This window comes from Capricornis sumatraensis, chromosome 1 (assembly GCF_032405125.1).
Source record: "Capricornis sumatraensis isolate serow.1 chromosome 1, serow.2, whole genome shotgun sequence".
Classification (NCBI taxonomy): Eukaryota; Metazoa; Chordata; class Mammalia; order Artiodactyla; family Bovidae; genus Capricornis; species Capricornis sumatraensis.
In genome coordinates this window covers 73,157,310-73,179,412 of record NC_091069.1, presented here as the reverse complement: position 1 = coordinate 73,179,412, position 22,103 = coordinate 73,157,310, and the positions used below count along the sequence as shown (strand labels likewise).

The 22,103-nt window shown below is 37.9% G+C and overlaps 1 protein-coding gene across 17 annotated transcripts in view; it reads right to left on the bottom strand.

The window, feature by feature from the left end:
* Positions 1–20,738, bottom strand: part of NRXN1 (neurexin 1) — a 1,215,464-nt gene extending 1,194,726 nt beyond the window's left edge. For all 17 annotated transcript variants that reach the window (XM_068971240.1, XM_068971223.1, XM_068971278.1 and 14 more), the window contains exon 1: positions 19,868–20,738. In XM_068971240.1, coding sequence (XP_068827341.1) covers positions 19,868–20,639 — 772 coding nt within the window. In that variant the 5' untranslated portion in view covers positions 20,640–20,738. The remainder of the gene's footprint in view (positions 1–19,867) is intronic.
* Positions 20,739–22,103: the final 1,365 nt, after the last annotated feature.

Below are 22,103 nucleotides of genomic sequence, written 5' to 3'. Positions count from 1 at the left end.
AGAAACAACGCTAGTGGAGGTGATGGCATTCCAGTGGAGCTGTTTCAAATCCTGAAAGATGATGCTGTGAAAGTGCTGCACTCAATATGCCAGCACATTTGGAAAACTCAGCAGTGGCCACAGGACTGGAAAAGGTCAGTTTTCATTCCAATCCCAAAGAAAGGCAATGCCAAAGAATGCTCAAAATACCGCATAATTGTACTCATCTCACATGCTAGTAAAGTGATGCTCAAAATTCTCCAAGCCCGGCTTCAGCAATACATTTACCATGAACTTCCAGATGTTAAACCTGGTTATTATACTGAGTGAAATAAACCAGAAAGAAAAACACCAATACAGTATACTAACACATATATATCATGGGGTCGCAAAGAGTCGGACACGACTGAGTGACTAAACTGAACTGAACTGAATGATAACCCTGTATGCGAGACAGCAAAAGAGACACAGATGTATAGAACAGTCTTTTAGACTCTGTGGGAGAGGGTGAGCGTGGGATGATTTTGGAGAATGGCATTGAAACGTATAATATCATATGTGAAATGAATCACAAGTCCAGATTCGATGCATGATACAGGATCCAGAGGGATGGTATGGGGAGAGAGGTGGGGCTGGGGGTTCAGAATGGGGAACACATGTACACCCGTGGCGGATTCACACTGATGTATGGCAAAAACCAATACAATATTGTAAAGTAATTAGCCTCTAATTAAAATAAATTAATTTATATTAAAAAAATTTTAAAAGGTAGAGGAACCAGGGATCAAATAGCCAACATCTGCTTGATCATCAAAAAAGCAAGAGAGTTCCAGAAAAACATCTATTTCTGCTTTATTGACTATGCCAAAGCCTTTGACTGTGTGGATCACAATAAACTATGGAAAATTCTGAAAGTGATGAGAATAACAGATCACCACACTTGTCTCTTGAGAAACCTGTATGCAGGTCAGGAAGCAACAGTTAGAACTAGACATGGAAAAACAGCCTGGTTCCTACAGTAAAAGGAGTCCACTACGGCTGTATATTGTCACCCTGCTTATTTAACTTACATGCAGAGTACATCAAGAGAAACGCTGGACTGGAGGAAGCACAAGCTGGAATCAGGATTGCCGGGAGAAATACCAAGAACCTCAGATATGTAGATGACACCACATTTATGGGAAAAAGTGAAGAAGAACTAAAGAGCTTCTTGATGAAATTGGAAGAGGAGAGTGAAAAAGCTGTCTTAAAGCTCAATATTCAGAAAAGATCATGGCATCCGGTCCCATCACTTCATGGCAAATAGATGGGGAAACAGTGGAAACAGTGTCAGACTTTATTTTTCTGGGCTCCCAAATCACTGCAGATGGTGACTGCAGCCATGAAATTAAAAGACACTTACTCCTTGGAAGGAAAGTTATGACCAACCTAGACAGCATATTAAAAAGCAGAGACATTACTTTGTCAACAAAGGTCCATCTAGTCAAGGCTATTGTTTTTCCTATAGTCATGTATGGATGTGAGAGTTGGACTATAAAGAATGGTAAGCACTGAAGAATTGATGCTTTTGAACTGTGATGCTGGAGAAGACTCTTGAGAGTCCCTTGGACTGCAAGGAGATCCAATCAGTCCATTCTAAAGGAGATCAGTCCTTGGTGTTCATTGGAAGGACTGATGTTGAAGATGAATATCCAATACTTTGGCCACCTGATGTGAAGAGCTGACTCATTTGAAAAGATCCTGATGCTGGGAAAGATTGAGGGCAGGAGTAGAAGGGGACGACAGAGGATGATATGGTTGGATGGTATCACTGACTCAATGGATATGAGTTTGGGTGAACTCCGGGAGTTGGTGATGGACAGGGAGGCCTGGCATTCTGCGGTTCATGGGGTCACAAAGAGTCGGACATGACTGAGCAACTGAACTGAACTGAAGATGACATAGTTAAACACATCTTGTTTGTTGTGGTAAGAATTAAATGAGATAACATAAAATTGATGAGGGGTATACAGTAGAAATTAGTAAATAATTCTTTCTTCTTTTGCACATTACTACTCAGGGCATTTTAAAAGCATACTATTAACATTACTTCAGGGCTTCCCCAGTGACTCAGTGGTAAAGAATTTGCCTGCAATGCAAGAGCCAAAGGGGATACAAGTTTGATCCCTGCATTGGGAAGGTCCCTTGGAGGAGGACATGGCAACTCACTTCGGTTTTCTTTCCTGGAGAAGTCCTTAGAGGAACCTGGCGGGCTACAATCCATGGGGTTGTAAAGAGTTGGACACAATTGCAGAGACTTGGCATGCAATTTTACTTCACATAATATATAATTTTAATTATGTATAAAAGAGTCTCAGTAAATACTAAAAGTCATCAACATAATGGGAATATCCCAACTTAAAATATTCTCTACTAGCAAATGGTCATAGCCAGAAAATGTTTATTAGACTTTTTTTAAAAGCTTGTGCAAAGATATTTATATCTTTCAAGACATTGCCTTTAATTTAGTGACAAGATTAGAATTATTTGCTGGGGTAAATCATATTATTGTTTTTACATCAACGTGTGTATGTTTTCTTTTGTTCTATTTTTTAAACAATAAAAACCATGCATATTCAGTTAAGGAAACCAAGGTGTAATAAGGTATAGCTAATTTGTGGAAGTGCAAAAGACACAACCCATAAACTAATTATTTTATTGAATATCATTAGTCTCAAAAAATCTTGAGTTGGCAAATAATCTGGATAGTCTGAGTAAATTCTTGTCATTTCATTCCAACCTTGCCCTGAGTAATTTCAAGGATCTGACCCATAAAAGCAAGATCCTAGTTAGAAATTTTGACCAATGGCAAGATCTAAGCCTCCCCTTTCAAGCTGTTAGCATTTTCTATATAAATTCAGTCCTGCAAGCAACTGAATTTAATATGTGATTGGTTCACACCAGCTAAATTTTTGAGGAAGAGTTAAAAGAGCCATTTTTGGCTAGATATGAAAAACTTTATGCAACAAATGCATATTTGGGAACTGCAAAATGAGCATGCAAATCAATTTATATGCATGGGTGAATGAATATAGATGAGCTATTTTCAAAGTATAGCCATCCTGGTGTAGCATAAGATAGCTGTACAAAAGGAATGGGAAGGTGGTGAATTGCTCAGCTTAGTCACCCATTGACAATTTTCAAAGGAAAATTGCATTGTCAGTTTCCATTATGCCTGCACAAATTTGGACAAATTAAGGAGTCAACTAAGTAATTATTGATAACATACATGTGTATGAAGTAAAGTAGGAAAATCTTGCCAGTCATTTGGAACTTCTCAGATGTTGCTAGGATTTCCATTAGGAAGAGGAGACATTACAAAAATGGTAATACACCTGACTGTGAAGCCAGTTTGAGATACAGCCATCTCTCTAATTTGATACTGGAGATGGGTAAGAATAGCAGGAGATGTTGTAAATGGGACATTTAACAGAAATCACTCTACTGAACAGAAATATTACATCTGCTTCCAGTCTCTAAGATCCTTTTGTTAATTACCAGGAAAATTGTCATTCAACCTGGAAAATGGGTCTAAGTAAAAAAAAAAAAAAAAAAAGAATCCTTGGAGTTACACAGGAGTTAAATTCTAGAATTCTCTCATTCATGATAGTCTTTCAGAATATATCCTGTAAGATCAGTGCTATATTCATTTCTGATAATATGAATATTCTGTTTTTACTTCTATATCAGAATGTTCAACCTAGAATGATAATATAAATTCTTGGAAAGTCATTTATGAGTCTGATCTTCTCAAACAGACTATTAGTTTGACATTTCAAAATCAGATTGAAAATCCCATAAAATGGAGAGTCACCAACTTCCTTTATTAATCTGGTCTTCTACTTGCAAATATATCCTGCAAATAATTTAAACAGATTTTTCTTTATTCCCTCCATGGAAACAGTGTAATACCTGATCTTTACAAATTATTTACCTTTTGTTACATAAGTAAGTATACATACGATACTATTTTTTGAATATATGTGTATACGCATGTGTATATATGTGTAAATGTGTATTTGCAATTCATGCTTGCTAAACAATATATTTTAACATTTTTATTCCCACTTAAATAGATATCTCATTCAAGTTATGTTGTTAGGTGCTATATAAGGGTCTAACATGGTTTACTTAGCCAATTACTTGCTAATTAATACTTGAGTTGATTCCACATACTTGATTTCAGCACTACAAACAACAGGTAATGTTGTTTGTTGTATATTATCAGTGATAATATATTTGTGAGATATGTTCAGGTATTTCTGTTAAAAAAAAAAGTCCCAAAATGGGAATTGCTCTGTTAAAGAGTATATCCATTCAAATTTAGCATAAGTACTGCTGAACTGCCTCTACAAACAGTGATGTACATTCCAACCAGAAATGTTCAAGAGCATAAGAGTACCTATATTGCCATATCTTTGCCAATACTGTGTATGATGGTACCCTTTAATCTTCTCAATTAGCTAGGTAAGAAATAATACTTCAGTTTAATTTATATTGCTTTACTTATTACTGAGATCAAGTCCTCCTATTTACTGGGCATTTGTATTTCTCTTTTAAATAACTTCTTGCTTTCTTTGACCCATTATCCTTAATATTCCCTTCTTAATAGCTTGAACTTATTAATAACTAAATTTAGTAACTTTGTTTAGCTCCTGGCTGGATGGCATCACTGATTTGATGGACATGAGTTTGGGTGAACTCCGGGAGTGATGGACAGGGAGGCCTGGTGTACCGCAATTCATGGGGTAGCAAAGAGTCAGACATGACTGAGCAACTGAACTGAACTGAAACTGAAACTGATGAGCCAGTTAGCAAGCTCTTACATATATATGCATATGTATATGTATATAGATAGATAACAGAACACAAAGAAGTATAAATGTCCCTAGACTTAGAATCACGTGAAGAAATAGGTGGGATGTTAAATAACTATAACATAATGTGTTGAATGTCATGTTAACTATGCCATCAAGTGTCTATGCAAATCCGGCACTGGTCCTGCAGGAGGACTGCAGGAGGATGTCAGGGAGGACTTCACAGATATTTGTGAAGGATGGGTGAAATTTCACTTGAGAGACTGGACAGAAGATTTTTGGTCCAACGAAAATAGCAATAGAAAGGGCCCTGAGACATATAAATGCAGTAATTAGTCATAATACAAATAATGACTGGCTTAGATCACAAGGTTTCAATTAAGATAAAATGGTAAGAAATGAGACTGGGAGGATCAGGAGATATTTAGAAAAGTACTCACCTTTCACAATTAAGAATGTGTGATTTATCCTTAAGTCAAAGGAGAAATATTATTTTTAAAGGACCACTGCAGCAGTAAAGAACCGCTTCAGGTGGGGGAATATGGAAAACAGCCTGGGATTTGGAACAAGGGTAAAGAGATTATAAAACAATCCTTTTGGGTGAATACAAGAGCCTGAAATAGCATATCAATAGAGTTAACTTAACTTGGTCATGCAAGATACATGATTAGTGCCTTTATTTCCTGACTTGGTAGCCCTAGATATTCATCTCTGTGACAGCATTCAATGCATTATATTGAAATCATTTATGGGCTTCCCAGGTGGAGCTAGTGGTAAAGAATCTTCCTGTCAAGGCAGGAGATGTAAGAGGTGTGGGTTCAATCCCTAGGGGGGGAAGATCCCCTGGAGAAGGGCATGGCAACCCAATCCTGTATTGTTGCCTAGAGAATCCCATGGACAGAGGAGCCTGGTGGGCTACAGTCCACAGGGTTGCAGAGAGTCAGACCTGACTTAAGTGACCTAGCACGCACACACAAAATCATTTATGCCAGCCTACTCCACTAGAATGTCACTTCTTCCCCTTTCAATTCTTAGACCAGTAGTGACCAAACAGAGTGTCTCATAGGAAGGAAAAAAAAAAGTCAGGTTTCCTTGCTGCCAAACAAAGAAAAAACAAATTTGTATTTGCTATCAAATGTTTTTTCTACATATTCTCTATAACTTTCTAACGATGTACCACAAACTATTTCCTTTTAATATGAACAGATCCAATGATTAGAATAATTTGAAATTATGGTGACTTAATTGAGAGTGTGAAATGATCCATTAAGTGTAATTTTTAAAAAGGATCCATGTTTCTCACTCTTCATAGACATGTTGCATTTTTCAAAAAGGCTTATTTTTACCACAGCTGAGGATATCATTAATAAGATCACTAACGGTACACACGTACACTCTATTATAGATCTCCATATACTATGATTAATAGTGAGACTTATTCACATTTTTGATACCTCCTTTTTTTTAATACTGTATTTAGGTCTCAACACTTTCAATTGTGCTGCCAAACTTCAAAAGTACTGAGAACACAAAGGTGAGCGAACACCTCTTGAGATGGTATGAGCTAACACCTTGTCTTATGTAGGATAGCTTCTTAGTAAGTGGTTTAGGAATTATGAATGAATTCATGAATGGACAAAAACATAGAAGTCAGAGATAAGCTAGATTTCTGGTTTGCGTAACTGTTTAAACTAAGAAACCGAGGACACTACAGTACCCATAAATAAATGTTCTTAATGTTGTGAATAGTTGTTGTTTTGGTTTTATTTTCTTTGTTTTGTTTTTAACTCAAAGACTATTTTTTCAGCCTTCTCATCTTATCCTTCTCCAGGAAGAATTCACACTAGTGCTAAAACCCCTTTTATCCAAAGCTGTATTTCCCAGAGGAAGAGAAATAACATAATAAAAGGTTTGATATGGGAGTGATACCACTTGAATGTGCTGCAGTGAGTCAGCCAGACAGAAACATCAGGACTGGTAGAGGTGAATTCCATGCCTGGAGGGTGCAATGGAGATGGCAGCATGAACAACAGAGGTACAAGGTGAGTTGAGATACAGGCAGCAGCTGTAACTTGAACTCAGCCACGTCGAAGGAAACATGAAACTGGGGCAATCCACTGGGTGAAGAGGACAACAAGGGCTAGTGGCTCAAGGCAAACGCAAGCAGGTGGGCAAAGAGCCCATCTAGAGTGGATTCCAGGGACTCCTATGCACAGCACATCAAGTTAAGGCAACTGGGGAAGTAATTTATACTCTGTAGCAGTCGGCGCTATGTTTTACTCAAATGCATCTGTGAATTATAACTTCAGACCCTCTTAAAATGGGTTTTCTGGCTTTTTTCCTTTTTGGCAGGGGTTAGTTTGGGGACTTTCTTTTTTAGAGGTGGGTGTTGTTTGGAGCTAATTCTGTCATACTTGGAAGATTTGAATGCTAAAAGTTTTCCCAAAAGTATAATTATTTACATATCTATGAGCTAAAAATGTATTCTGAAGGTTATTTAGTCCAGGCCTCTGACCAGAAGAAGGGAAATCAAGCAGTTTAAGAGGGCAGGTGTCTGTCTAAGGTACTGTTGAGAATCTCCAGGAACAGACATTTGCCCCACCTCTGCGGGCCTGTTCTCATATTTACACTAGAATCACAAGCAAATGTGGTTTTCTCTTTCCTTGGGCTTCAATCAACACACTCTTATTCATATCCATTTCAACTGGTTAGCCTTCTGTGGACCAGACTTCCACTGCCCATTTTTCTTAATCCAAATTACTTTTTTCTGTTTGTCAGCTCAAATTTTTCTGGCCTACTTTTCCGGCTTAAAAATACAATGCTATCAAGACTCTTTTATTTCCACTGAAGACATAACAAGAATAAATTAATTTATATCATTAGAAACAGGATTTTCATTAAATTTAAAAAAGAAATTCTGCCCAGAAAAAGTTTTTAAATATTTAACATGGACTACTAAGAGAAGGGGAGTAAATATGAAATTGCATTAGTTTATTCAGGCATCTTTTAAACGCAGAGCAGATTCTTACACATGAAGGAGTATGTAAAGGATACACAGTTATTATTTTAATATTAAAAAAGAAGGAATTACAAGTCCAAGGCATGGCCTCAGGAATCATGCATGCAGCCTTCATTAAAATGCCAGCTTTGCAAATTGCCAGTGGGCCTCAGTTTTCACATCTTTAAAATGGAGAAAATAGCACCTACCTTATGGGTTTGTGAGGAAGAGTAAATGAATTAATATGTGTAAAGAGCTTAAATTAGGGCCTGACAAAGAGTACGAGTTATGTGCGATTTTGCTCTTGTTTTTGTTGTTCTTACTGGTATTAGTAGGAAAGAGACCAATGACACATTGCCAAAGATAAAAGATGATTATAGTTTCTGTGACTGAATTGTAGGCAAGAATACGGTTATATTTGCCTCTTTCTTCCTCCTGTGTTTGCCAACAGCTCAATTCCAGGGCTAAAAGTCAAGAAACGCATATTCTTGTCCCTTCCTCCACTAACCAGATGTGTAATATTTTAAGTCACTAGTTCACAATGTTCTGATTGTTTCAAATTCTATTAGTTTTCCACTGTCTCTCAAACTTTTCTCCAACACTCCTTTTTCCCTAATCATCTTCTTCTTTCCCTATCTCCTGTTCCTCCTTCTCAGCCTTCTATCTCATTTTTATTATTACATATTCCAAGCATCACAGCTTCTCTGAGGCCTCATTGTCCTTTCATCCTCCATCCCTATGGGTGCAAAACCCTCCAAAATTAATATCTGGCCCCAATGCAAATCAGCATTACCTCTGTTTTAGGATGAAACACAACAATTTCGGTGTCATATAAACAGGGATTTTGTCCAAGATGAATAACACCCTGAGTCTAGAGGAGGAAGATGTGCCCATCATTTTTCTTTATTTCCAGCGACCTCTGGGGAAATGGTCAGCTCTCAGCTCACAATCAGAGAGGGGGAAGTGCCATCTCCGATGAAGAATTATTCTAATTCATGAAGCTCTACCTTTGCCTATACTTTGAGGAAGGAAATCAACATAGAGAGCTGAAGAAGGATAAACAATGTATAAAGCCCAAAGTGGGGGGCAAAAAAAGCTTTAAATGTTATTTGAAGCAAAAAAAATATAAATTGTGGAAGAAGATAGTTTACTATATTCTATTTATTATATTATTTTTATCCCACTGTTCTAATCTGAATAAAAGTATAAGGGGCTTCCCTGGTGGATCAAATGATAAAGAATCTGCCTGGAATGCGGGAGACCCGGGTTCAATTCCTGGGTTGGGAAGATCCCCTGGAGAAGGAAATGGCAACCCACTCCAGGATTCTTACTTGCAGAATTTCATGGACAGAGTAGTCTGGCAAGTTATAGTCCATGGGGTCCCACAGAGTATAAGAGGCCAAAGGAAAAGAGATTAATAATCCATATGTCAAAAAATTACCCATATAATGACAAAAACTAAACAATGAGGCATGTTCTGAACCTTATAAATGACTCATTTGAATATTAAAAGCAAAATTTTGTAGAGATTGATACCCACTCTGGTAAAGGGTTTTGGTGCTATTATTGACTTTTTAAAACCTGGCTGGCTGTTTCAAAATATTTCTCTGGTGGTCTTAGCTTATAGGAAAATCACTAGGAGTTCAGTAAATAAGTTTAACTCCCTGGTTTTCTTAAGTATGAAAGTTTTTAAAAAGTCATTATTAATATTAGTTTAACTTTTTTCATATGTTTGAATATAACTGTGGCTCATTCTGATAGATATTTAAATAATAACTATTATTATTTTATAATAATAAAATTTCATTGTTAGTTACTCTTGGTAACTGACAGAGCAGTCTTAGAGCAAGACTTAATATATTTTGTCTTTAATATGACCTCCAGGAACAGCTGGGGTTTTAGTTAATAATATGAAAGTGCTATTTTGCAAAAACCTCAAAAATCTCTAACATTATGCCCGATCAGAGAAAGTCAGTTGTCATAATTTAAGGATAAAATTTTCAAGTTTCTAAGGTCTTCTATAGAAAAATATATATGTATTTTTCTATATGAGAAAACATATAGACTATATTAAATCATAAAAACATTATATTTTATTGATATGTTTAACCAGTATATATTTTTGAGGGTTTTCATATGATTTTCAAGACTTCAAATAAAATCCTTCTCTATTTATATTATGTAATTTTCTTTTACATGTCATATTTTTATATATACATATCTCTGTTTATATACATGTACATTTATATATCAAAAACAAATGATTCATGATTTTTAAATATCTCAATACTTTATTTCACAGAAAATTGATTCAATTTTTAAAATGGGTTCATAAATATATCCTCCTATACATGTAATTGTGAAATTGGGTCATGGAATACAATATATAACTTCCTATTTTTAAAATGTCTTGATCTGGAAAAATTAAACATTTAGTACCTTAAGCATCACATACAGTCCTTTCAAATAAATAATTACATTGTTTGCAGGGGAAAAAAATCAATGTTGCACTCAAGATGAAAAGCTTAATTTGGAAGGTAGTATCTTCCATAGAGCAGCTATACTTATATGCTGCCATGCCAGCTTCTTCCCTAAGGAGAGTCCAGGCATGCTTAATTGTAGAGAGACATCATTACTTAGAAGAAAAACATGAGTCTTTAATTTCCTTGCCTCTGCTGGACTGGAGTGGTTCTTTCTGCTGAATCTAGCAATGTCTGGGTAACACCCAAGTATAGCTGGCTCTACATACAAGACCAGGTATTGTAAGGTAACAAACAACAGTAACTGTGATCAGTACTGCTTCTGTTATGGATTGCCATCCACACAGAATTCATTATGTCCATAATTAAACAAAGGGAGGACCCTCCTAACGTTAGGATGCTAGTGAGGCAACTGTTCTTCTTGGCAGTGCCTCTTCTAACTTTGGAAGCACCAGATCCCTCCTGGGAATCAACCTGAGAAAGTGCTATTTGAAGCAGCACTTGTTCCCATAATGTGGCATCAGTGTCTTACTAAATACAGTTCAGACAGTTTTGAGCACAAGTGACTAGACAAGTGTCCAGGTCAGCACTTTGTCTTGCCAGGTCAGTCTTGTTTTCTTCCCACTTCTTTCCAATAATAGTGTTTCATATATACCAGAAACAGCATAGAGAATATATCTTTCTAACTCCAAGAACTACTCCCAAGTTCAATTTTAGGCAATGTGTTGGGAAGCCAAATTCACTTATCCAAAAAGAGACACAACGTTCTCATTATGTAATTTCAATTAAGTGCCCAGTGTACCATCACATATATCTTCAGCAGAATCACGTTCTAACTCAGCAACTCTCACTAAGTGTATACTTAGGGGACCAGCCTGGGTCTTTACATTTGTGCTGAATCACCAAGGACTTTGATACTTTTAATGAACTGTATCTCCTAGAATCTGAAACAGATGGAAATTGTGTACCTTGTTTTTTGAAACTAAGTATTTTCATTCACATGATCAAGAATTAGTTGTAATATTCTTTACATGCAAGATATTGGTTCTTTACTTCTGGTTGCATCAGAGTAGAATCAACCTGTTAAGCATAATATGAATAGAAGGCCAACAAAAAAAGCAAATACACAAGCATTATATAAACAGAGTGTGATGAATCCTGACAAGCTAATCAAATTCTTTGTTATCATGACATTAGGAAATGGCACTAAATGTAAGGGTCTGCCACAATCATCAACTCTGAAGGCTTTATTAAAAATCAGCCATTCAAATTGGCACCACGTTGACAAGTAGGGAACACATTTTCAGCGGTTATCACCCGTCTGTTAAGTGAGACACACAGGTTTTGTCATATAATGGATACAGCTGCCTGCTGGGACAAAAGACACACCTGGGCTCAAGTTTCATCTCTGCCACTGAGCTATGGAATTTTTGGCAAGCTAGTTTTTCTAATACAGTTTACTCATCTGTACAATGGGCATTTTATAAAATCTATCAAGTAGGATGCTGCAGGAAAAAAATATGGTAAAACAGATTAAGTACACTGCACAATGCCTTTCACTTGGTAAACATTAAATAGTAAGTATAATAAATGTGATTCTAAACAGAATGATTTTAAATTGTACTCAAATTCAAGAGGTGCTTATAGCACCAGTAAAGTAGGAGGGCCTAGTGTACCTTTTGAAATAATCTGATACCTAATATTTTGGTGGTGGTGGGGGAAACCATGTTATTAATAGTTTTGAGAGTATAGCTTGACTAGTAATTTTTTTCCAATATCCACTCATTCAAGTATTTATTGAGCTTTTACAATACATTCATCATTAATTACCTAAAATACCAGTAGCTGAGTTGCTTGACTCAACTTATATTGCTTGAATGTATTGGTAAGATTTTCACTCAAATAGATACAAATGTAAAATAAGACCCTATGTTTTATTTCCAATATAAAGGCACAAGAAATTGGAAACCAGATTAAAAGTTGTGTAGGAATTTAAAACAATATCTCTCTCCTTTCTCTTAGGTTCATTCATATATAAATACACTTGCTTCCTGGAAAGGTCACTGGACTTATGTTGCAAATATCTGACTCTTGGGCTAAAATTTGTAAATATGTATTTCCATTAAGGATTCCTTTGCAATTTTTTTAATATATAATCAGTGCATTGGTTTTCATTGAGAAGCATTCCTTTCAATGCTTCTGAAGGAATTTTTTTGTGGGGTGGGGCTTATACAGTAAAGAACATAAATCTTAAGGGTATAATTCAGTGAATCTTTACTCATACATATGCCCACATAACCACCACCAAGATTATGTCAAAGGCTCCACTGTGTCCTCTTCTAACTCAACACCACTGAAAGGGAATCCCTATTCTGACCTCTATTACAGCAGATTTAGTTGTGTCTGTTTTGAACTTCACATAAATATAATCATATGATATATACTCATACAGTTGCTACCTTATGTTACTAATTCCATTTGTTTGGATTTTACATAGGAGGAATAAGGAGATCTTGAGCTCTTTAAGCAGTTTGTCTATATTAATGTGTCAATATGTACTAAGAGAACTCTACGAAATCTCAGACCTACTATTGGGTGTAAACAATGTAAAATTCATAGAAAATGACTTCAAAGTACATTTACAGAAACAAGTTTAACATTTTCACTATTCACATCCATAACATCCTAGAGCCACTACCCTACTGCCATTGGATACTTCTAAAGTTTCATGTTTTTCTGAGACTTTTACATCCATTATCTACTCACAAACCTTCTGTGAGGTAGGTTAGCCGGAGTTCACAATCAGTAGTAGTCTGATTAGGTGTTTCTCAAAGTGTAGTATTGAAAACTGAAATTAGAACATCAGCAGCCTTACTTTACTTTTATCAGAACTTAGAAGCAATGTCACATCTGGAATTTAGCTCTTCAGATGCCACACCACCTTCTGTTTACATACACTGTGTAAACAATAACACTGCTGGAAATCTGATAGAGCACTGTAGACATTCCATACTCAAGTGGAAATGCATGGGATCCATGCTTAAGAGTGAAAACCAAAAAGCCATGCAATTTCTGAAGAGCTCTAAATCAACTAACCAAAATAACTTTTCTCTCCCTAAAACTTAATTCAGACATGTTAAGACTTACTACTCAGCAAAGACTACACTTACCAATTTCTACACTTCCAAGTAACAGCAAGAAAATGAGCCATAGAATCATAGGGAAGTATACAAGGAAAAAGTAAAAGGGCTCTGCATAATAGTGTGATGCATAACAAACTAAAATCCTTTAGAATGCAAAAATGATTTATGCTAATTATCTCAAATACTTGTGCAATTTTTGAAAGTACAGTTTGCCTAACAATTTCTAATAATAGCTTTATCATTTCCATGACAAAACAAAACCTGGATATCTACAGTAAGGCCTAATTTTCAGTGTATATTTATAGGAGTTAGCCCTACGAACAGAGTAGTCACCAAATGCTCACTGAGAAAGTAATAAGGAATGTGAGTCCTGTTTCCAGAAACTGGTGTGGCTCAAGGTTCCAGTACTCAGGATGCAGCTAAGAATAAGAGACATATTATATACTACCCGTCCTTATGTAGTCAATCTGAAATCTCTTAACTAATCATTTAATTATCAAATTTAATTTAATGCTATCCAAAACTAGAACATGATGTTACTAGTATATATGATTTTACACTGAAAATATAATCTGTTCATGCAACTATAAGAAACCTTTCTTGAATTTTTAAAAGTTCAAGTATATTAGCTAACTTCTCTGTAACATACAGACAAATAACTTGAACTTACAGATGAACCTCAAAGACCAATTATAAATAAGATAGATTCATTAGATACCTATAAATTAGGATAAATATTATAAAAATTCACTAAGGGATCAGGATGGATAAAAGTATTTATGTAGAAAATGATAGTTTTTCGCAAATGCTTTTGTGTTAAAGATTCATTTCATTATAATAAAATTTCTCAAGTAGAATATGTTTTAAATATTTTGAATTACAGCCAGACATGGGTAACATTAGAGCACAGCTGTGTAAAACAGAAATAAAGGTTCCCGGTGTTTACTCTTTGCTTTTCTTTGTAAGTTGAAACTTCAGGGCTAATCAAGTAAGGATCGTTATTACATTAAAATTCTTTTTAAATAAAAAAAAAAAGTTCCATATTTGAATTTTCAGTGCCTACTCAATGGCTCAGCAGGTAAAGTATCTGCCTGCGATGCAGGAGACACAGGAGACAAGGGTTTGATCCCTGGGTGGAGAAGATCTCCTGGAGGAAGAAATGGCACCCCACTCCAGTATTCTTTGGAGAAGGAGATGGCAACCCACTCCACTATTCTCGCCTGGAGAATTCCATGGACAGACCATGGAGTCACAAAGAACTGGACACGACTGAGCGACTAACACACACACCAGTATTCTTGCCTGAAAAACTGTCTTGGACAAAGAAACCTGGTGGGCTACAGTCTAAGGGGTTGCAGAGTTGGACACAGCTGAGCATGCACGCATATATTTGAATTTTACTTGACAGGAGCCCTGAAGAAAGTGGTATCAGTAGAAGCAGTGGTTCTAGTGGTAGCGGTGATAACAGTGATAAAAATAACAAGCGGATACTTTAGAATATTTACGATGTGCTAGAAACTGTGCTAAGAGCTTTCCATGGAGTGAACAGCTTGCTTTTGAGAAGAGCCCTTTGAAGCAGGTACTATTATACCATTTTTACAGATGACAGTATTGAGGAATAAAGTTTGAGTGAGCCCACTGAAACCAGGCAGTGTGGTCCCACAGTCTGTGTAATTCAATATTTTATACTACAAAAGCATCTCAGCATAGTTAAACAAACTAACACATCCCACTTCATTTGTGGCATTCTAAAATGGTCAGTTTTGATTACTATTTTACAGCCCAGATAAGCTTTTTTTGATAGATCAGACAGATGCCTTTCATTATTATGCTTCACAAGCTTCTCATAACATTTCATCTAAATCAAAATTATGAATTTCTCCATACCCCTTGAAGTTTTTTCAGCACAGGTGATCCACCTTTCCTCTGATGGTAGACTTCAAACAAAACTCTGACAAAAATCTCTGAATCATTTTTGTCCAGTACTTACCTATACAGTAACTACTTAATTTTTTTAACCTTATGAAGATTATATCTATGTATTATTTCCCTTTAATGGAGCAGTTAAAATACTCAAAGCCTAAAATCTATCTATCTATCTATATAAAATCACAAGGAAGGCATGTTGAGCAAGGTCCTTGGGAATATAGTTAAATAGGGCACTATCAATGGGCTCCAGAAGCCTACAGATTCAATGGGCATATCTGAAAGAAATCACATAATAATCCACATAAAGGGTTCAGATAATGCATTTTACAGGTAGAACCAAAGTGTTCTAAACAAGTGGCTTCAGAGTTCTATACAGAATCAAACTTACAAAGATTCTAACTTCCTCAGAAAAAGAATCTTGCTTCCGTCTCTACAGTTTGCAGTGTGTGCTTAACAAATGTTGTTGAGTGACAAACAGAAAATAATGCTTTTCTCTGGCCTCCTATCAATCTGGTCTCTACACTATAGTCAGAGTGATCATTCTGAAATGCAAATTTGATAATGATGTCCTCCCCCTAACCTTCCACACTAAACTCCTTCCATTGCTTTTCCATCATTTTTTCAACAAAGACTGAAATTCTTAACACTGTGTTGGAAGGCCCTAAGGACCTGGCCCTACTGCACTAAGAGTTCCACATTCAAGGGCCTTCCCTTAGTTTCCTGAATGTGCCATGTGAGCTCCTACACCAGGCCGTGACTTAACATTTCTCCTGTGTCTTTACCTGGCTAATTCCTTATCTCTCAGATTTTTGTTTAAGTATCACCCCTCAGGAAAACTTCTTTTGATTAATTCGGTTCACACTATTTTAATTTCTCATAGTACAACATACTTGTCCTTCAAAATATATACTATTGTTTAAAGTTTTCATGTGTTTACTTTTTCAATTACTGAGCCTCCTCACTGGAATGTGAGGCTTTTACCTTCCTATGAAAGTAGGAACTGTTTCTAAGAGTTTACTCACAGTTGTATCGCTTAGGCCTATGATTCAGGCACATGCAAAGCACATAATACTTGTTGGATAAAGAGAAAAATGAATGAATGAGTGAATATGGTTGTCTATCTGGCAACATTCATAAAGTCATAGAAAGCAGAGGCTTCATTAAGTGATATCTATCACACTGTCATGTTTAGTAATATTAAGCAATCAGCCATCACAAGCCACTTGTGTTTCAGGCTATTTAAACAGGGGAAGTGAATAAAATTGATACTCAGTCTAGTATGACATTTTCATATAAGTGGCCCTAAAATGCATAAAATCTGGACTTGGAAATAATGAAATGTATAAGCTAAGTTCTCATTGATCAGCTTTTTACTCTCATTTTTAACTGGGTGGCCACAGAATTCACTAGTTCTTTCAAGCTGCTAGGAAACTATTAGTGATCTTAAGTAGAAACTTATTAAATAATAATGATCCCAGGACACTTAGATGGGTAAGATTCACTGAAAAAGCTATGTATCCCGTAAGTATCCATCATATACATTAGTTCTGTGTGTGTGTGTGTGTGTGTGTGTGTGTGTGTGTGTGTGTATGTATTCTCTTGAATAACCACTTGGACCTAAAAAAATGATCAAATCTAATAAAATGGAAAGCGTATTCAATAGTCATGATAAATACAGGGCTTGAGAGTAAGAAGGTTGGTCCCAGGCTCTTCCACTAACCTGATCATGACACGTAACCTTTCTGTTTTCTCTTTCCATCACCACATGAATAAATAAATAAAACTTGTCAGGCTATCTGAACAAATGAGTAAGGATAAAAGTGAGCTCATTAAATGAAGATATTCTAGAAATCCATAGGTACAGAAGGTTTTTAAAGGCACTCTAGAAAGAAGGGAATATTCCTAAATTTTCTTTTTAATAATTCTTATTGTATTTGGAATACAAAGGCAACTAAGATATTAGACTTTTTATCAAGTTAAAAAAATTGTAGTTGGGACCAGATATAATTTGAAAATTATTTAATGTTTGTTGTTAATCTTTTTTTCCAAATTTTCTCAAAACGCTTATGGGTTTGTTTTTAAATCACCATGTTTTTTTAAATGTGGCAATCAGTGTAAATACTGGCTACAGGCAGGGCTTTGTTTATATTTCATCTGAATACAAATCATCTATCCCTAGCCATCAATACATGATTGGTGTTGGGAGAGGCATCCATTCTCAATTAATTATTTAATAGTCACTTGACACACATGAAACAGAGAAAATAAGCAAAATGGAGCCAATCATTCTAGGGAGACTGACTCTGCCTTTATCACTCCATTTTCCATTTCAGAGATATGTAATTCTGCTTCTCTCAAAATATTACTTTTGCCATGCCTTCTCCACTCTTAACTGTTCCTGATTATGCACATCCCTGGATTCCTATGTTAAAAATGCACAGAAAAATAAAAATTTTCATTTAAAACACCCTCCTACACAGAACAAGCTGTCATTGTGTCATATTTGTTTCCTAATTTAAGAAAGGAAGTTATATTTCATGTGTTCTTCCTTAAATTGTCTGCTTTGTATTTTAAAGCAGCATTGGGATATTTAGAGCAATGTGTCCCATAAAATAATGCCCATCTTTTATTTATTTCTATGTATCAGTGCAGAGGTACGCAACTTCAATTTATACTATAGCAAATCATCAAATGTAGCTAACTTATTCATGGCTTACAATCAAGTTAGATTTGGCAGAGAAAAAAGCATATACTGTTTCATTTTTCATAAAGCATAACTATAAAACCTGATGTTAAATCCATGGAAATTTACCAATCAAGCTTAAGTGTAGTATAGGCCATGGGATACACAGTCCTCTATAATTATTTAAGCCAAAATACATGAAAACAAAAACCTTCATGGAGGCAGAAAGCAGTAAAATCACACCTTACTCTTTTTTCATAAAACCATGAAGGCTGCAGAACTCTCCTAATGACTAGATTTTTTTCACCCTTTCTGTTGTTTAAACAATTACAAATTTTATCAAGTCTTCATTTCTCTTAAAGTCAGGTAAGAGAGAACTGCCAAGTCTAGTAAGATTTACAAGGGCTAGTTCCCCTTAGCAGTGTCAGCAATAAAAAAAAAAAACAAAACATGTCCAGAAGATATTATACAATAAAATGCAGCCATACATAGAGTTTTTGTCTCTAAAGCTTTCAAAATAAGATTTACTAATTCACCTTTAAAAAACAGCCATAAATGCCATTTATCCATATGTCATTGATTGACTTGATCTGACCCGAAAGCTATCTACTTTAAACCCTGACATCTTTCCTGCTCAGCCACAGATACATTCATATTTCTTTTTCATATTATTCACTTTTTGTTCACAGTCTTTCCTGTATTTATACAACAATATTTTTCCTTGGTCATTGTTATGTAGCAACATTGGAAGAACACACCAATGACTGAATGTTATGTATATAAGGGAGAAAATTAAACTTAGAGGTATGAGGGTTTTTGTGTTTGTTGGTTGTTGTTTTTTTTTTAATTCCACAGTTTCAATCCCTAAGAACAACAGCTTGGCCTCCACTACTCAGATAAATATATTTAGCTGAATATCCTTGGAAAATTTCATGCAATGCTTCATATGCATCCCCTGTTTATTAGCCTGCAGAAGCTTCCCAGTCCAAAGTCTAAATCTCTCTACTATTTACCTTCCCAAGTCATCTGATTGAGAAATATGCTATTTAATCTCTAACACTTCTAAACATGAGCTGACCTCTCTCCCACTTCAAGAAACCACAGAAACAATTTGATTAAACCAACAAATGTTGGACATAGCCAGAGAAACTACCATTAATTCCAAGAACCCTCCTCCTAATCAAGAAATTTTGCACAAGTCCTGCCCTACTCCGCCCCCCACCCCCTTTCCCCACAGGGGCAGGACTGGCCACTCTACTCATAAAAGGCACAGCTGTGTCTATGAATCCTCTCTCCCTTGCCCATCACCAACTATGTGGGGATTCTCAACCATGGTCAATTTCTCCTGACTTCATTTTTCACCAAACGTATGCCCAATCTGCATCGTACGGGGGAAATCTGTGTATTACAGACAGTGGTGACAGAGGAAAAGCACATTTTTTGTTCTGGTGGGCCCCAATCCAGCGAAGAGAGGGAACGGCTTGGCAAAGAACCTGAGGACTGAAGAAGGGAGGTCATTTTACTTCCCACTTGGAAGGAAGTAGTACTAGTGGAAAGGGCTCCCGGGAGGAAGCTGAACCTGGAAATGGGGAATGCTCAACCTTTTCCAAGAGGCCACGGGAGGGGCTGTGGGAGGTGAGAAGAGGGAGAGGCCCGAAACAGGTTTTCACCTGGACCCTACGCGACACAAGCTCTCCAGAGAAGGAAGCCCGCATGCACAGGCCCCAACCTGCCTCGCCCTTCCTCCCCGTACCCTGCCCAGGCCAAGGCCCCAGGGCTCCAGCGTCATCGGGCCTTACCTTGGCTGCAGTCCTTGCCACGGAAGCCGGTTCGCGAGCAGTCGCACACCGCCTGGTCGTCCACTACGGAACACACGCCCCCGTTGAGGCACACCCCGCCCTCGCCCTCCTCGCCTGCTTCGCACGGGCTCCCGCCGCCGCTGTTGGGCGGCTCGTCGTCCAGCTTGACCTCGCCGCTGTCCACCGGCAGGGCCAGAGAGGAGTTGACCCGCACGTCGCGGATCCAGCCTTTGAAGGGCTCTCGCTCCCGCACGGAGGCCAGCGTGAGCTTGAGCGCCGCGGCGCGCAGTTCTGGGGGAAGCCCCCCGACGAAAAGGCCGCTGAACACCGTCATATCCCGGCGCTTGGACTTGACCTCCACCCACTTGGCCTCCACCTGGTCGATGAAGAGCGTGGTGTTGCGGAACTGCCGGCGGATCCGCACGTTGTGCCACGCGCCGTCGTTGACCGGCGTGTCCGTCAGGAGCGTGGCGGGCTCGGCGCAGAAGATGGAGAAGCTGAGCTGCAGGCGGCCGCCGCGCGTTAGGATGAGCTCCAGGAAGTCGCAGAAGCCCTCGTCGTCGAAGTAGAGCACTAGGCCGCGGGCGCTGCGCGTCTTCAGCTGGAAGCTCATCTCGCTCTCGCAGCAGGCGTTCCACTTGGGGAAGCGCGTCCACTGGCCCTCAGCACCCGGGAACTCCAGCCCGCTGCCCAGCTCCGCCCAGCAGCCCAGGAGCAGCAGCGAGAGGCACAGGAGAAAGCAGCCCCCGCGCTGGAGAAGCGCCGTCCCCATGCTCGGGGCTGGGGTGCGGCGGGGGGGTGCCGGGGCCGACAGGGTCAAAATGATCTTGGACACCGTGATGCAGAAATCGGGGTCCGGAAAGAAGTCGGGTAAGGGGACAGGCAGGAGTGGGAGGGATGTCGCCTCCTTTACCTAGCTCTTTTTTTCTTCTTCTTCTTCCAGCAACCCCTCCCTCTCTCCCTATAGTCCCCTCCCAACTGGAAAATGTAGACCCCAGCAGCACAGGGCAGCCACAGAACTTCTAGACCAAAGGGAGGATACACTTTGGAAGCAACGTTCTGGAAAAAGGTGTCAACAGAAAATCAAGGGAAATCACACATCCATTTGAGTCCGATGAACTAGTCCAAGGGCATCGGTGGGGTCGGCAGATACTTCACTCTTCAAATACCATTGTCTGCCAGGTATCAGCAGTGGTACCAGGCAAAAGGGAAATGGTTAGAGTCAGGTAAAAAGCAAACACTTTCCGGGGAAGTAAGATGCCGGCAAAGAACCAGGATCCTTGAATGCTTGGTAACACCTCAGGTGTTTCTCCTCCAGATGCAGTGTCCAAACCAATAAGGCACCACTTATTAACCCGAGTAGCTTCAAAGGCCTGCGTCTTCTGCCATTATCATAGACTTCCAGTACCACTGTAGCCAAAGCAGAATTCCTTGCACATGGCCTCAGGGGCTGGGTTTTACTTCTTTTTTTCCCTCCTCAGCAGTAGGGTTCAAACACAGAAGCTGTGAAATAGCCAGAAGCTGTTAGAGGTGGAAAATACACCAGCTCCTCTTCTCTCCTCTCCGTCTCTGCAAGGCCAAGCTAACATGCCAGTGTTATCAATTGGTCGTGTGTTGGTGATGCGTTTTGGATTTATTTTGTCTTTTTATAAGGAGCCAGAAATCTGCAGAGAATTAAAATAAAAATTAAGTTCTAAAGTCTGAGTATCATATAATCATTATTCAACCCAGAAATCAGGTATATAATTGCTGTTATTAGCAAGTCAAAGTTAACCTTATTGGAAAGAACTTATTTGTCCTGATCTATAAGTAAGAAGAACTAATGTCTCCTAATAGTTAATATCACACTCTTATAATCAGCCACCACTACACCCTTGTAGTTTATTATAACCATTCATAGGTAACCCTCCCAAGGTTTTCCTTTTAAATAGAAATTTTGGTTAATGTTATATTTTAATGTTTCTGAGAAAGTTTAAAATATATGAAAAGGAGAGGGGGGAGAAAGACTCTGTTAGAAACTTCTGCTTATATGTGCACTGGTTATATGGACAATAAAAATACAGCCTATTTAAATCTCAGTTAATAGCTAATTTTACAACAGGCGAAGCATACCAAACTGTTGACTGGAAGCTCCCAGCATGGATTTGTGTAGCATACCTACTCTTATTTTTCTCAGAGAGAGAAGAACACTGATGGTTTCTTGGGATTCTTAAATTTCAAATGAGTATTTTCTTCC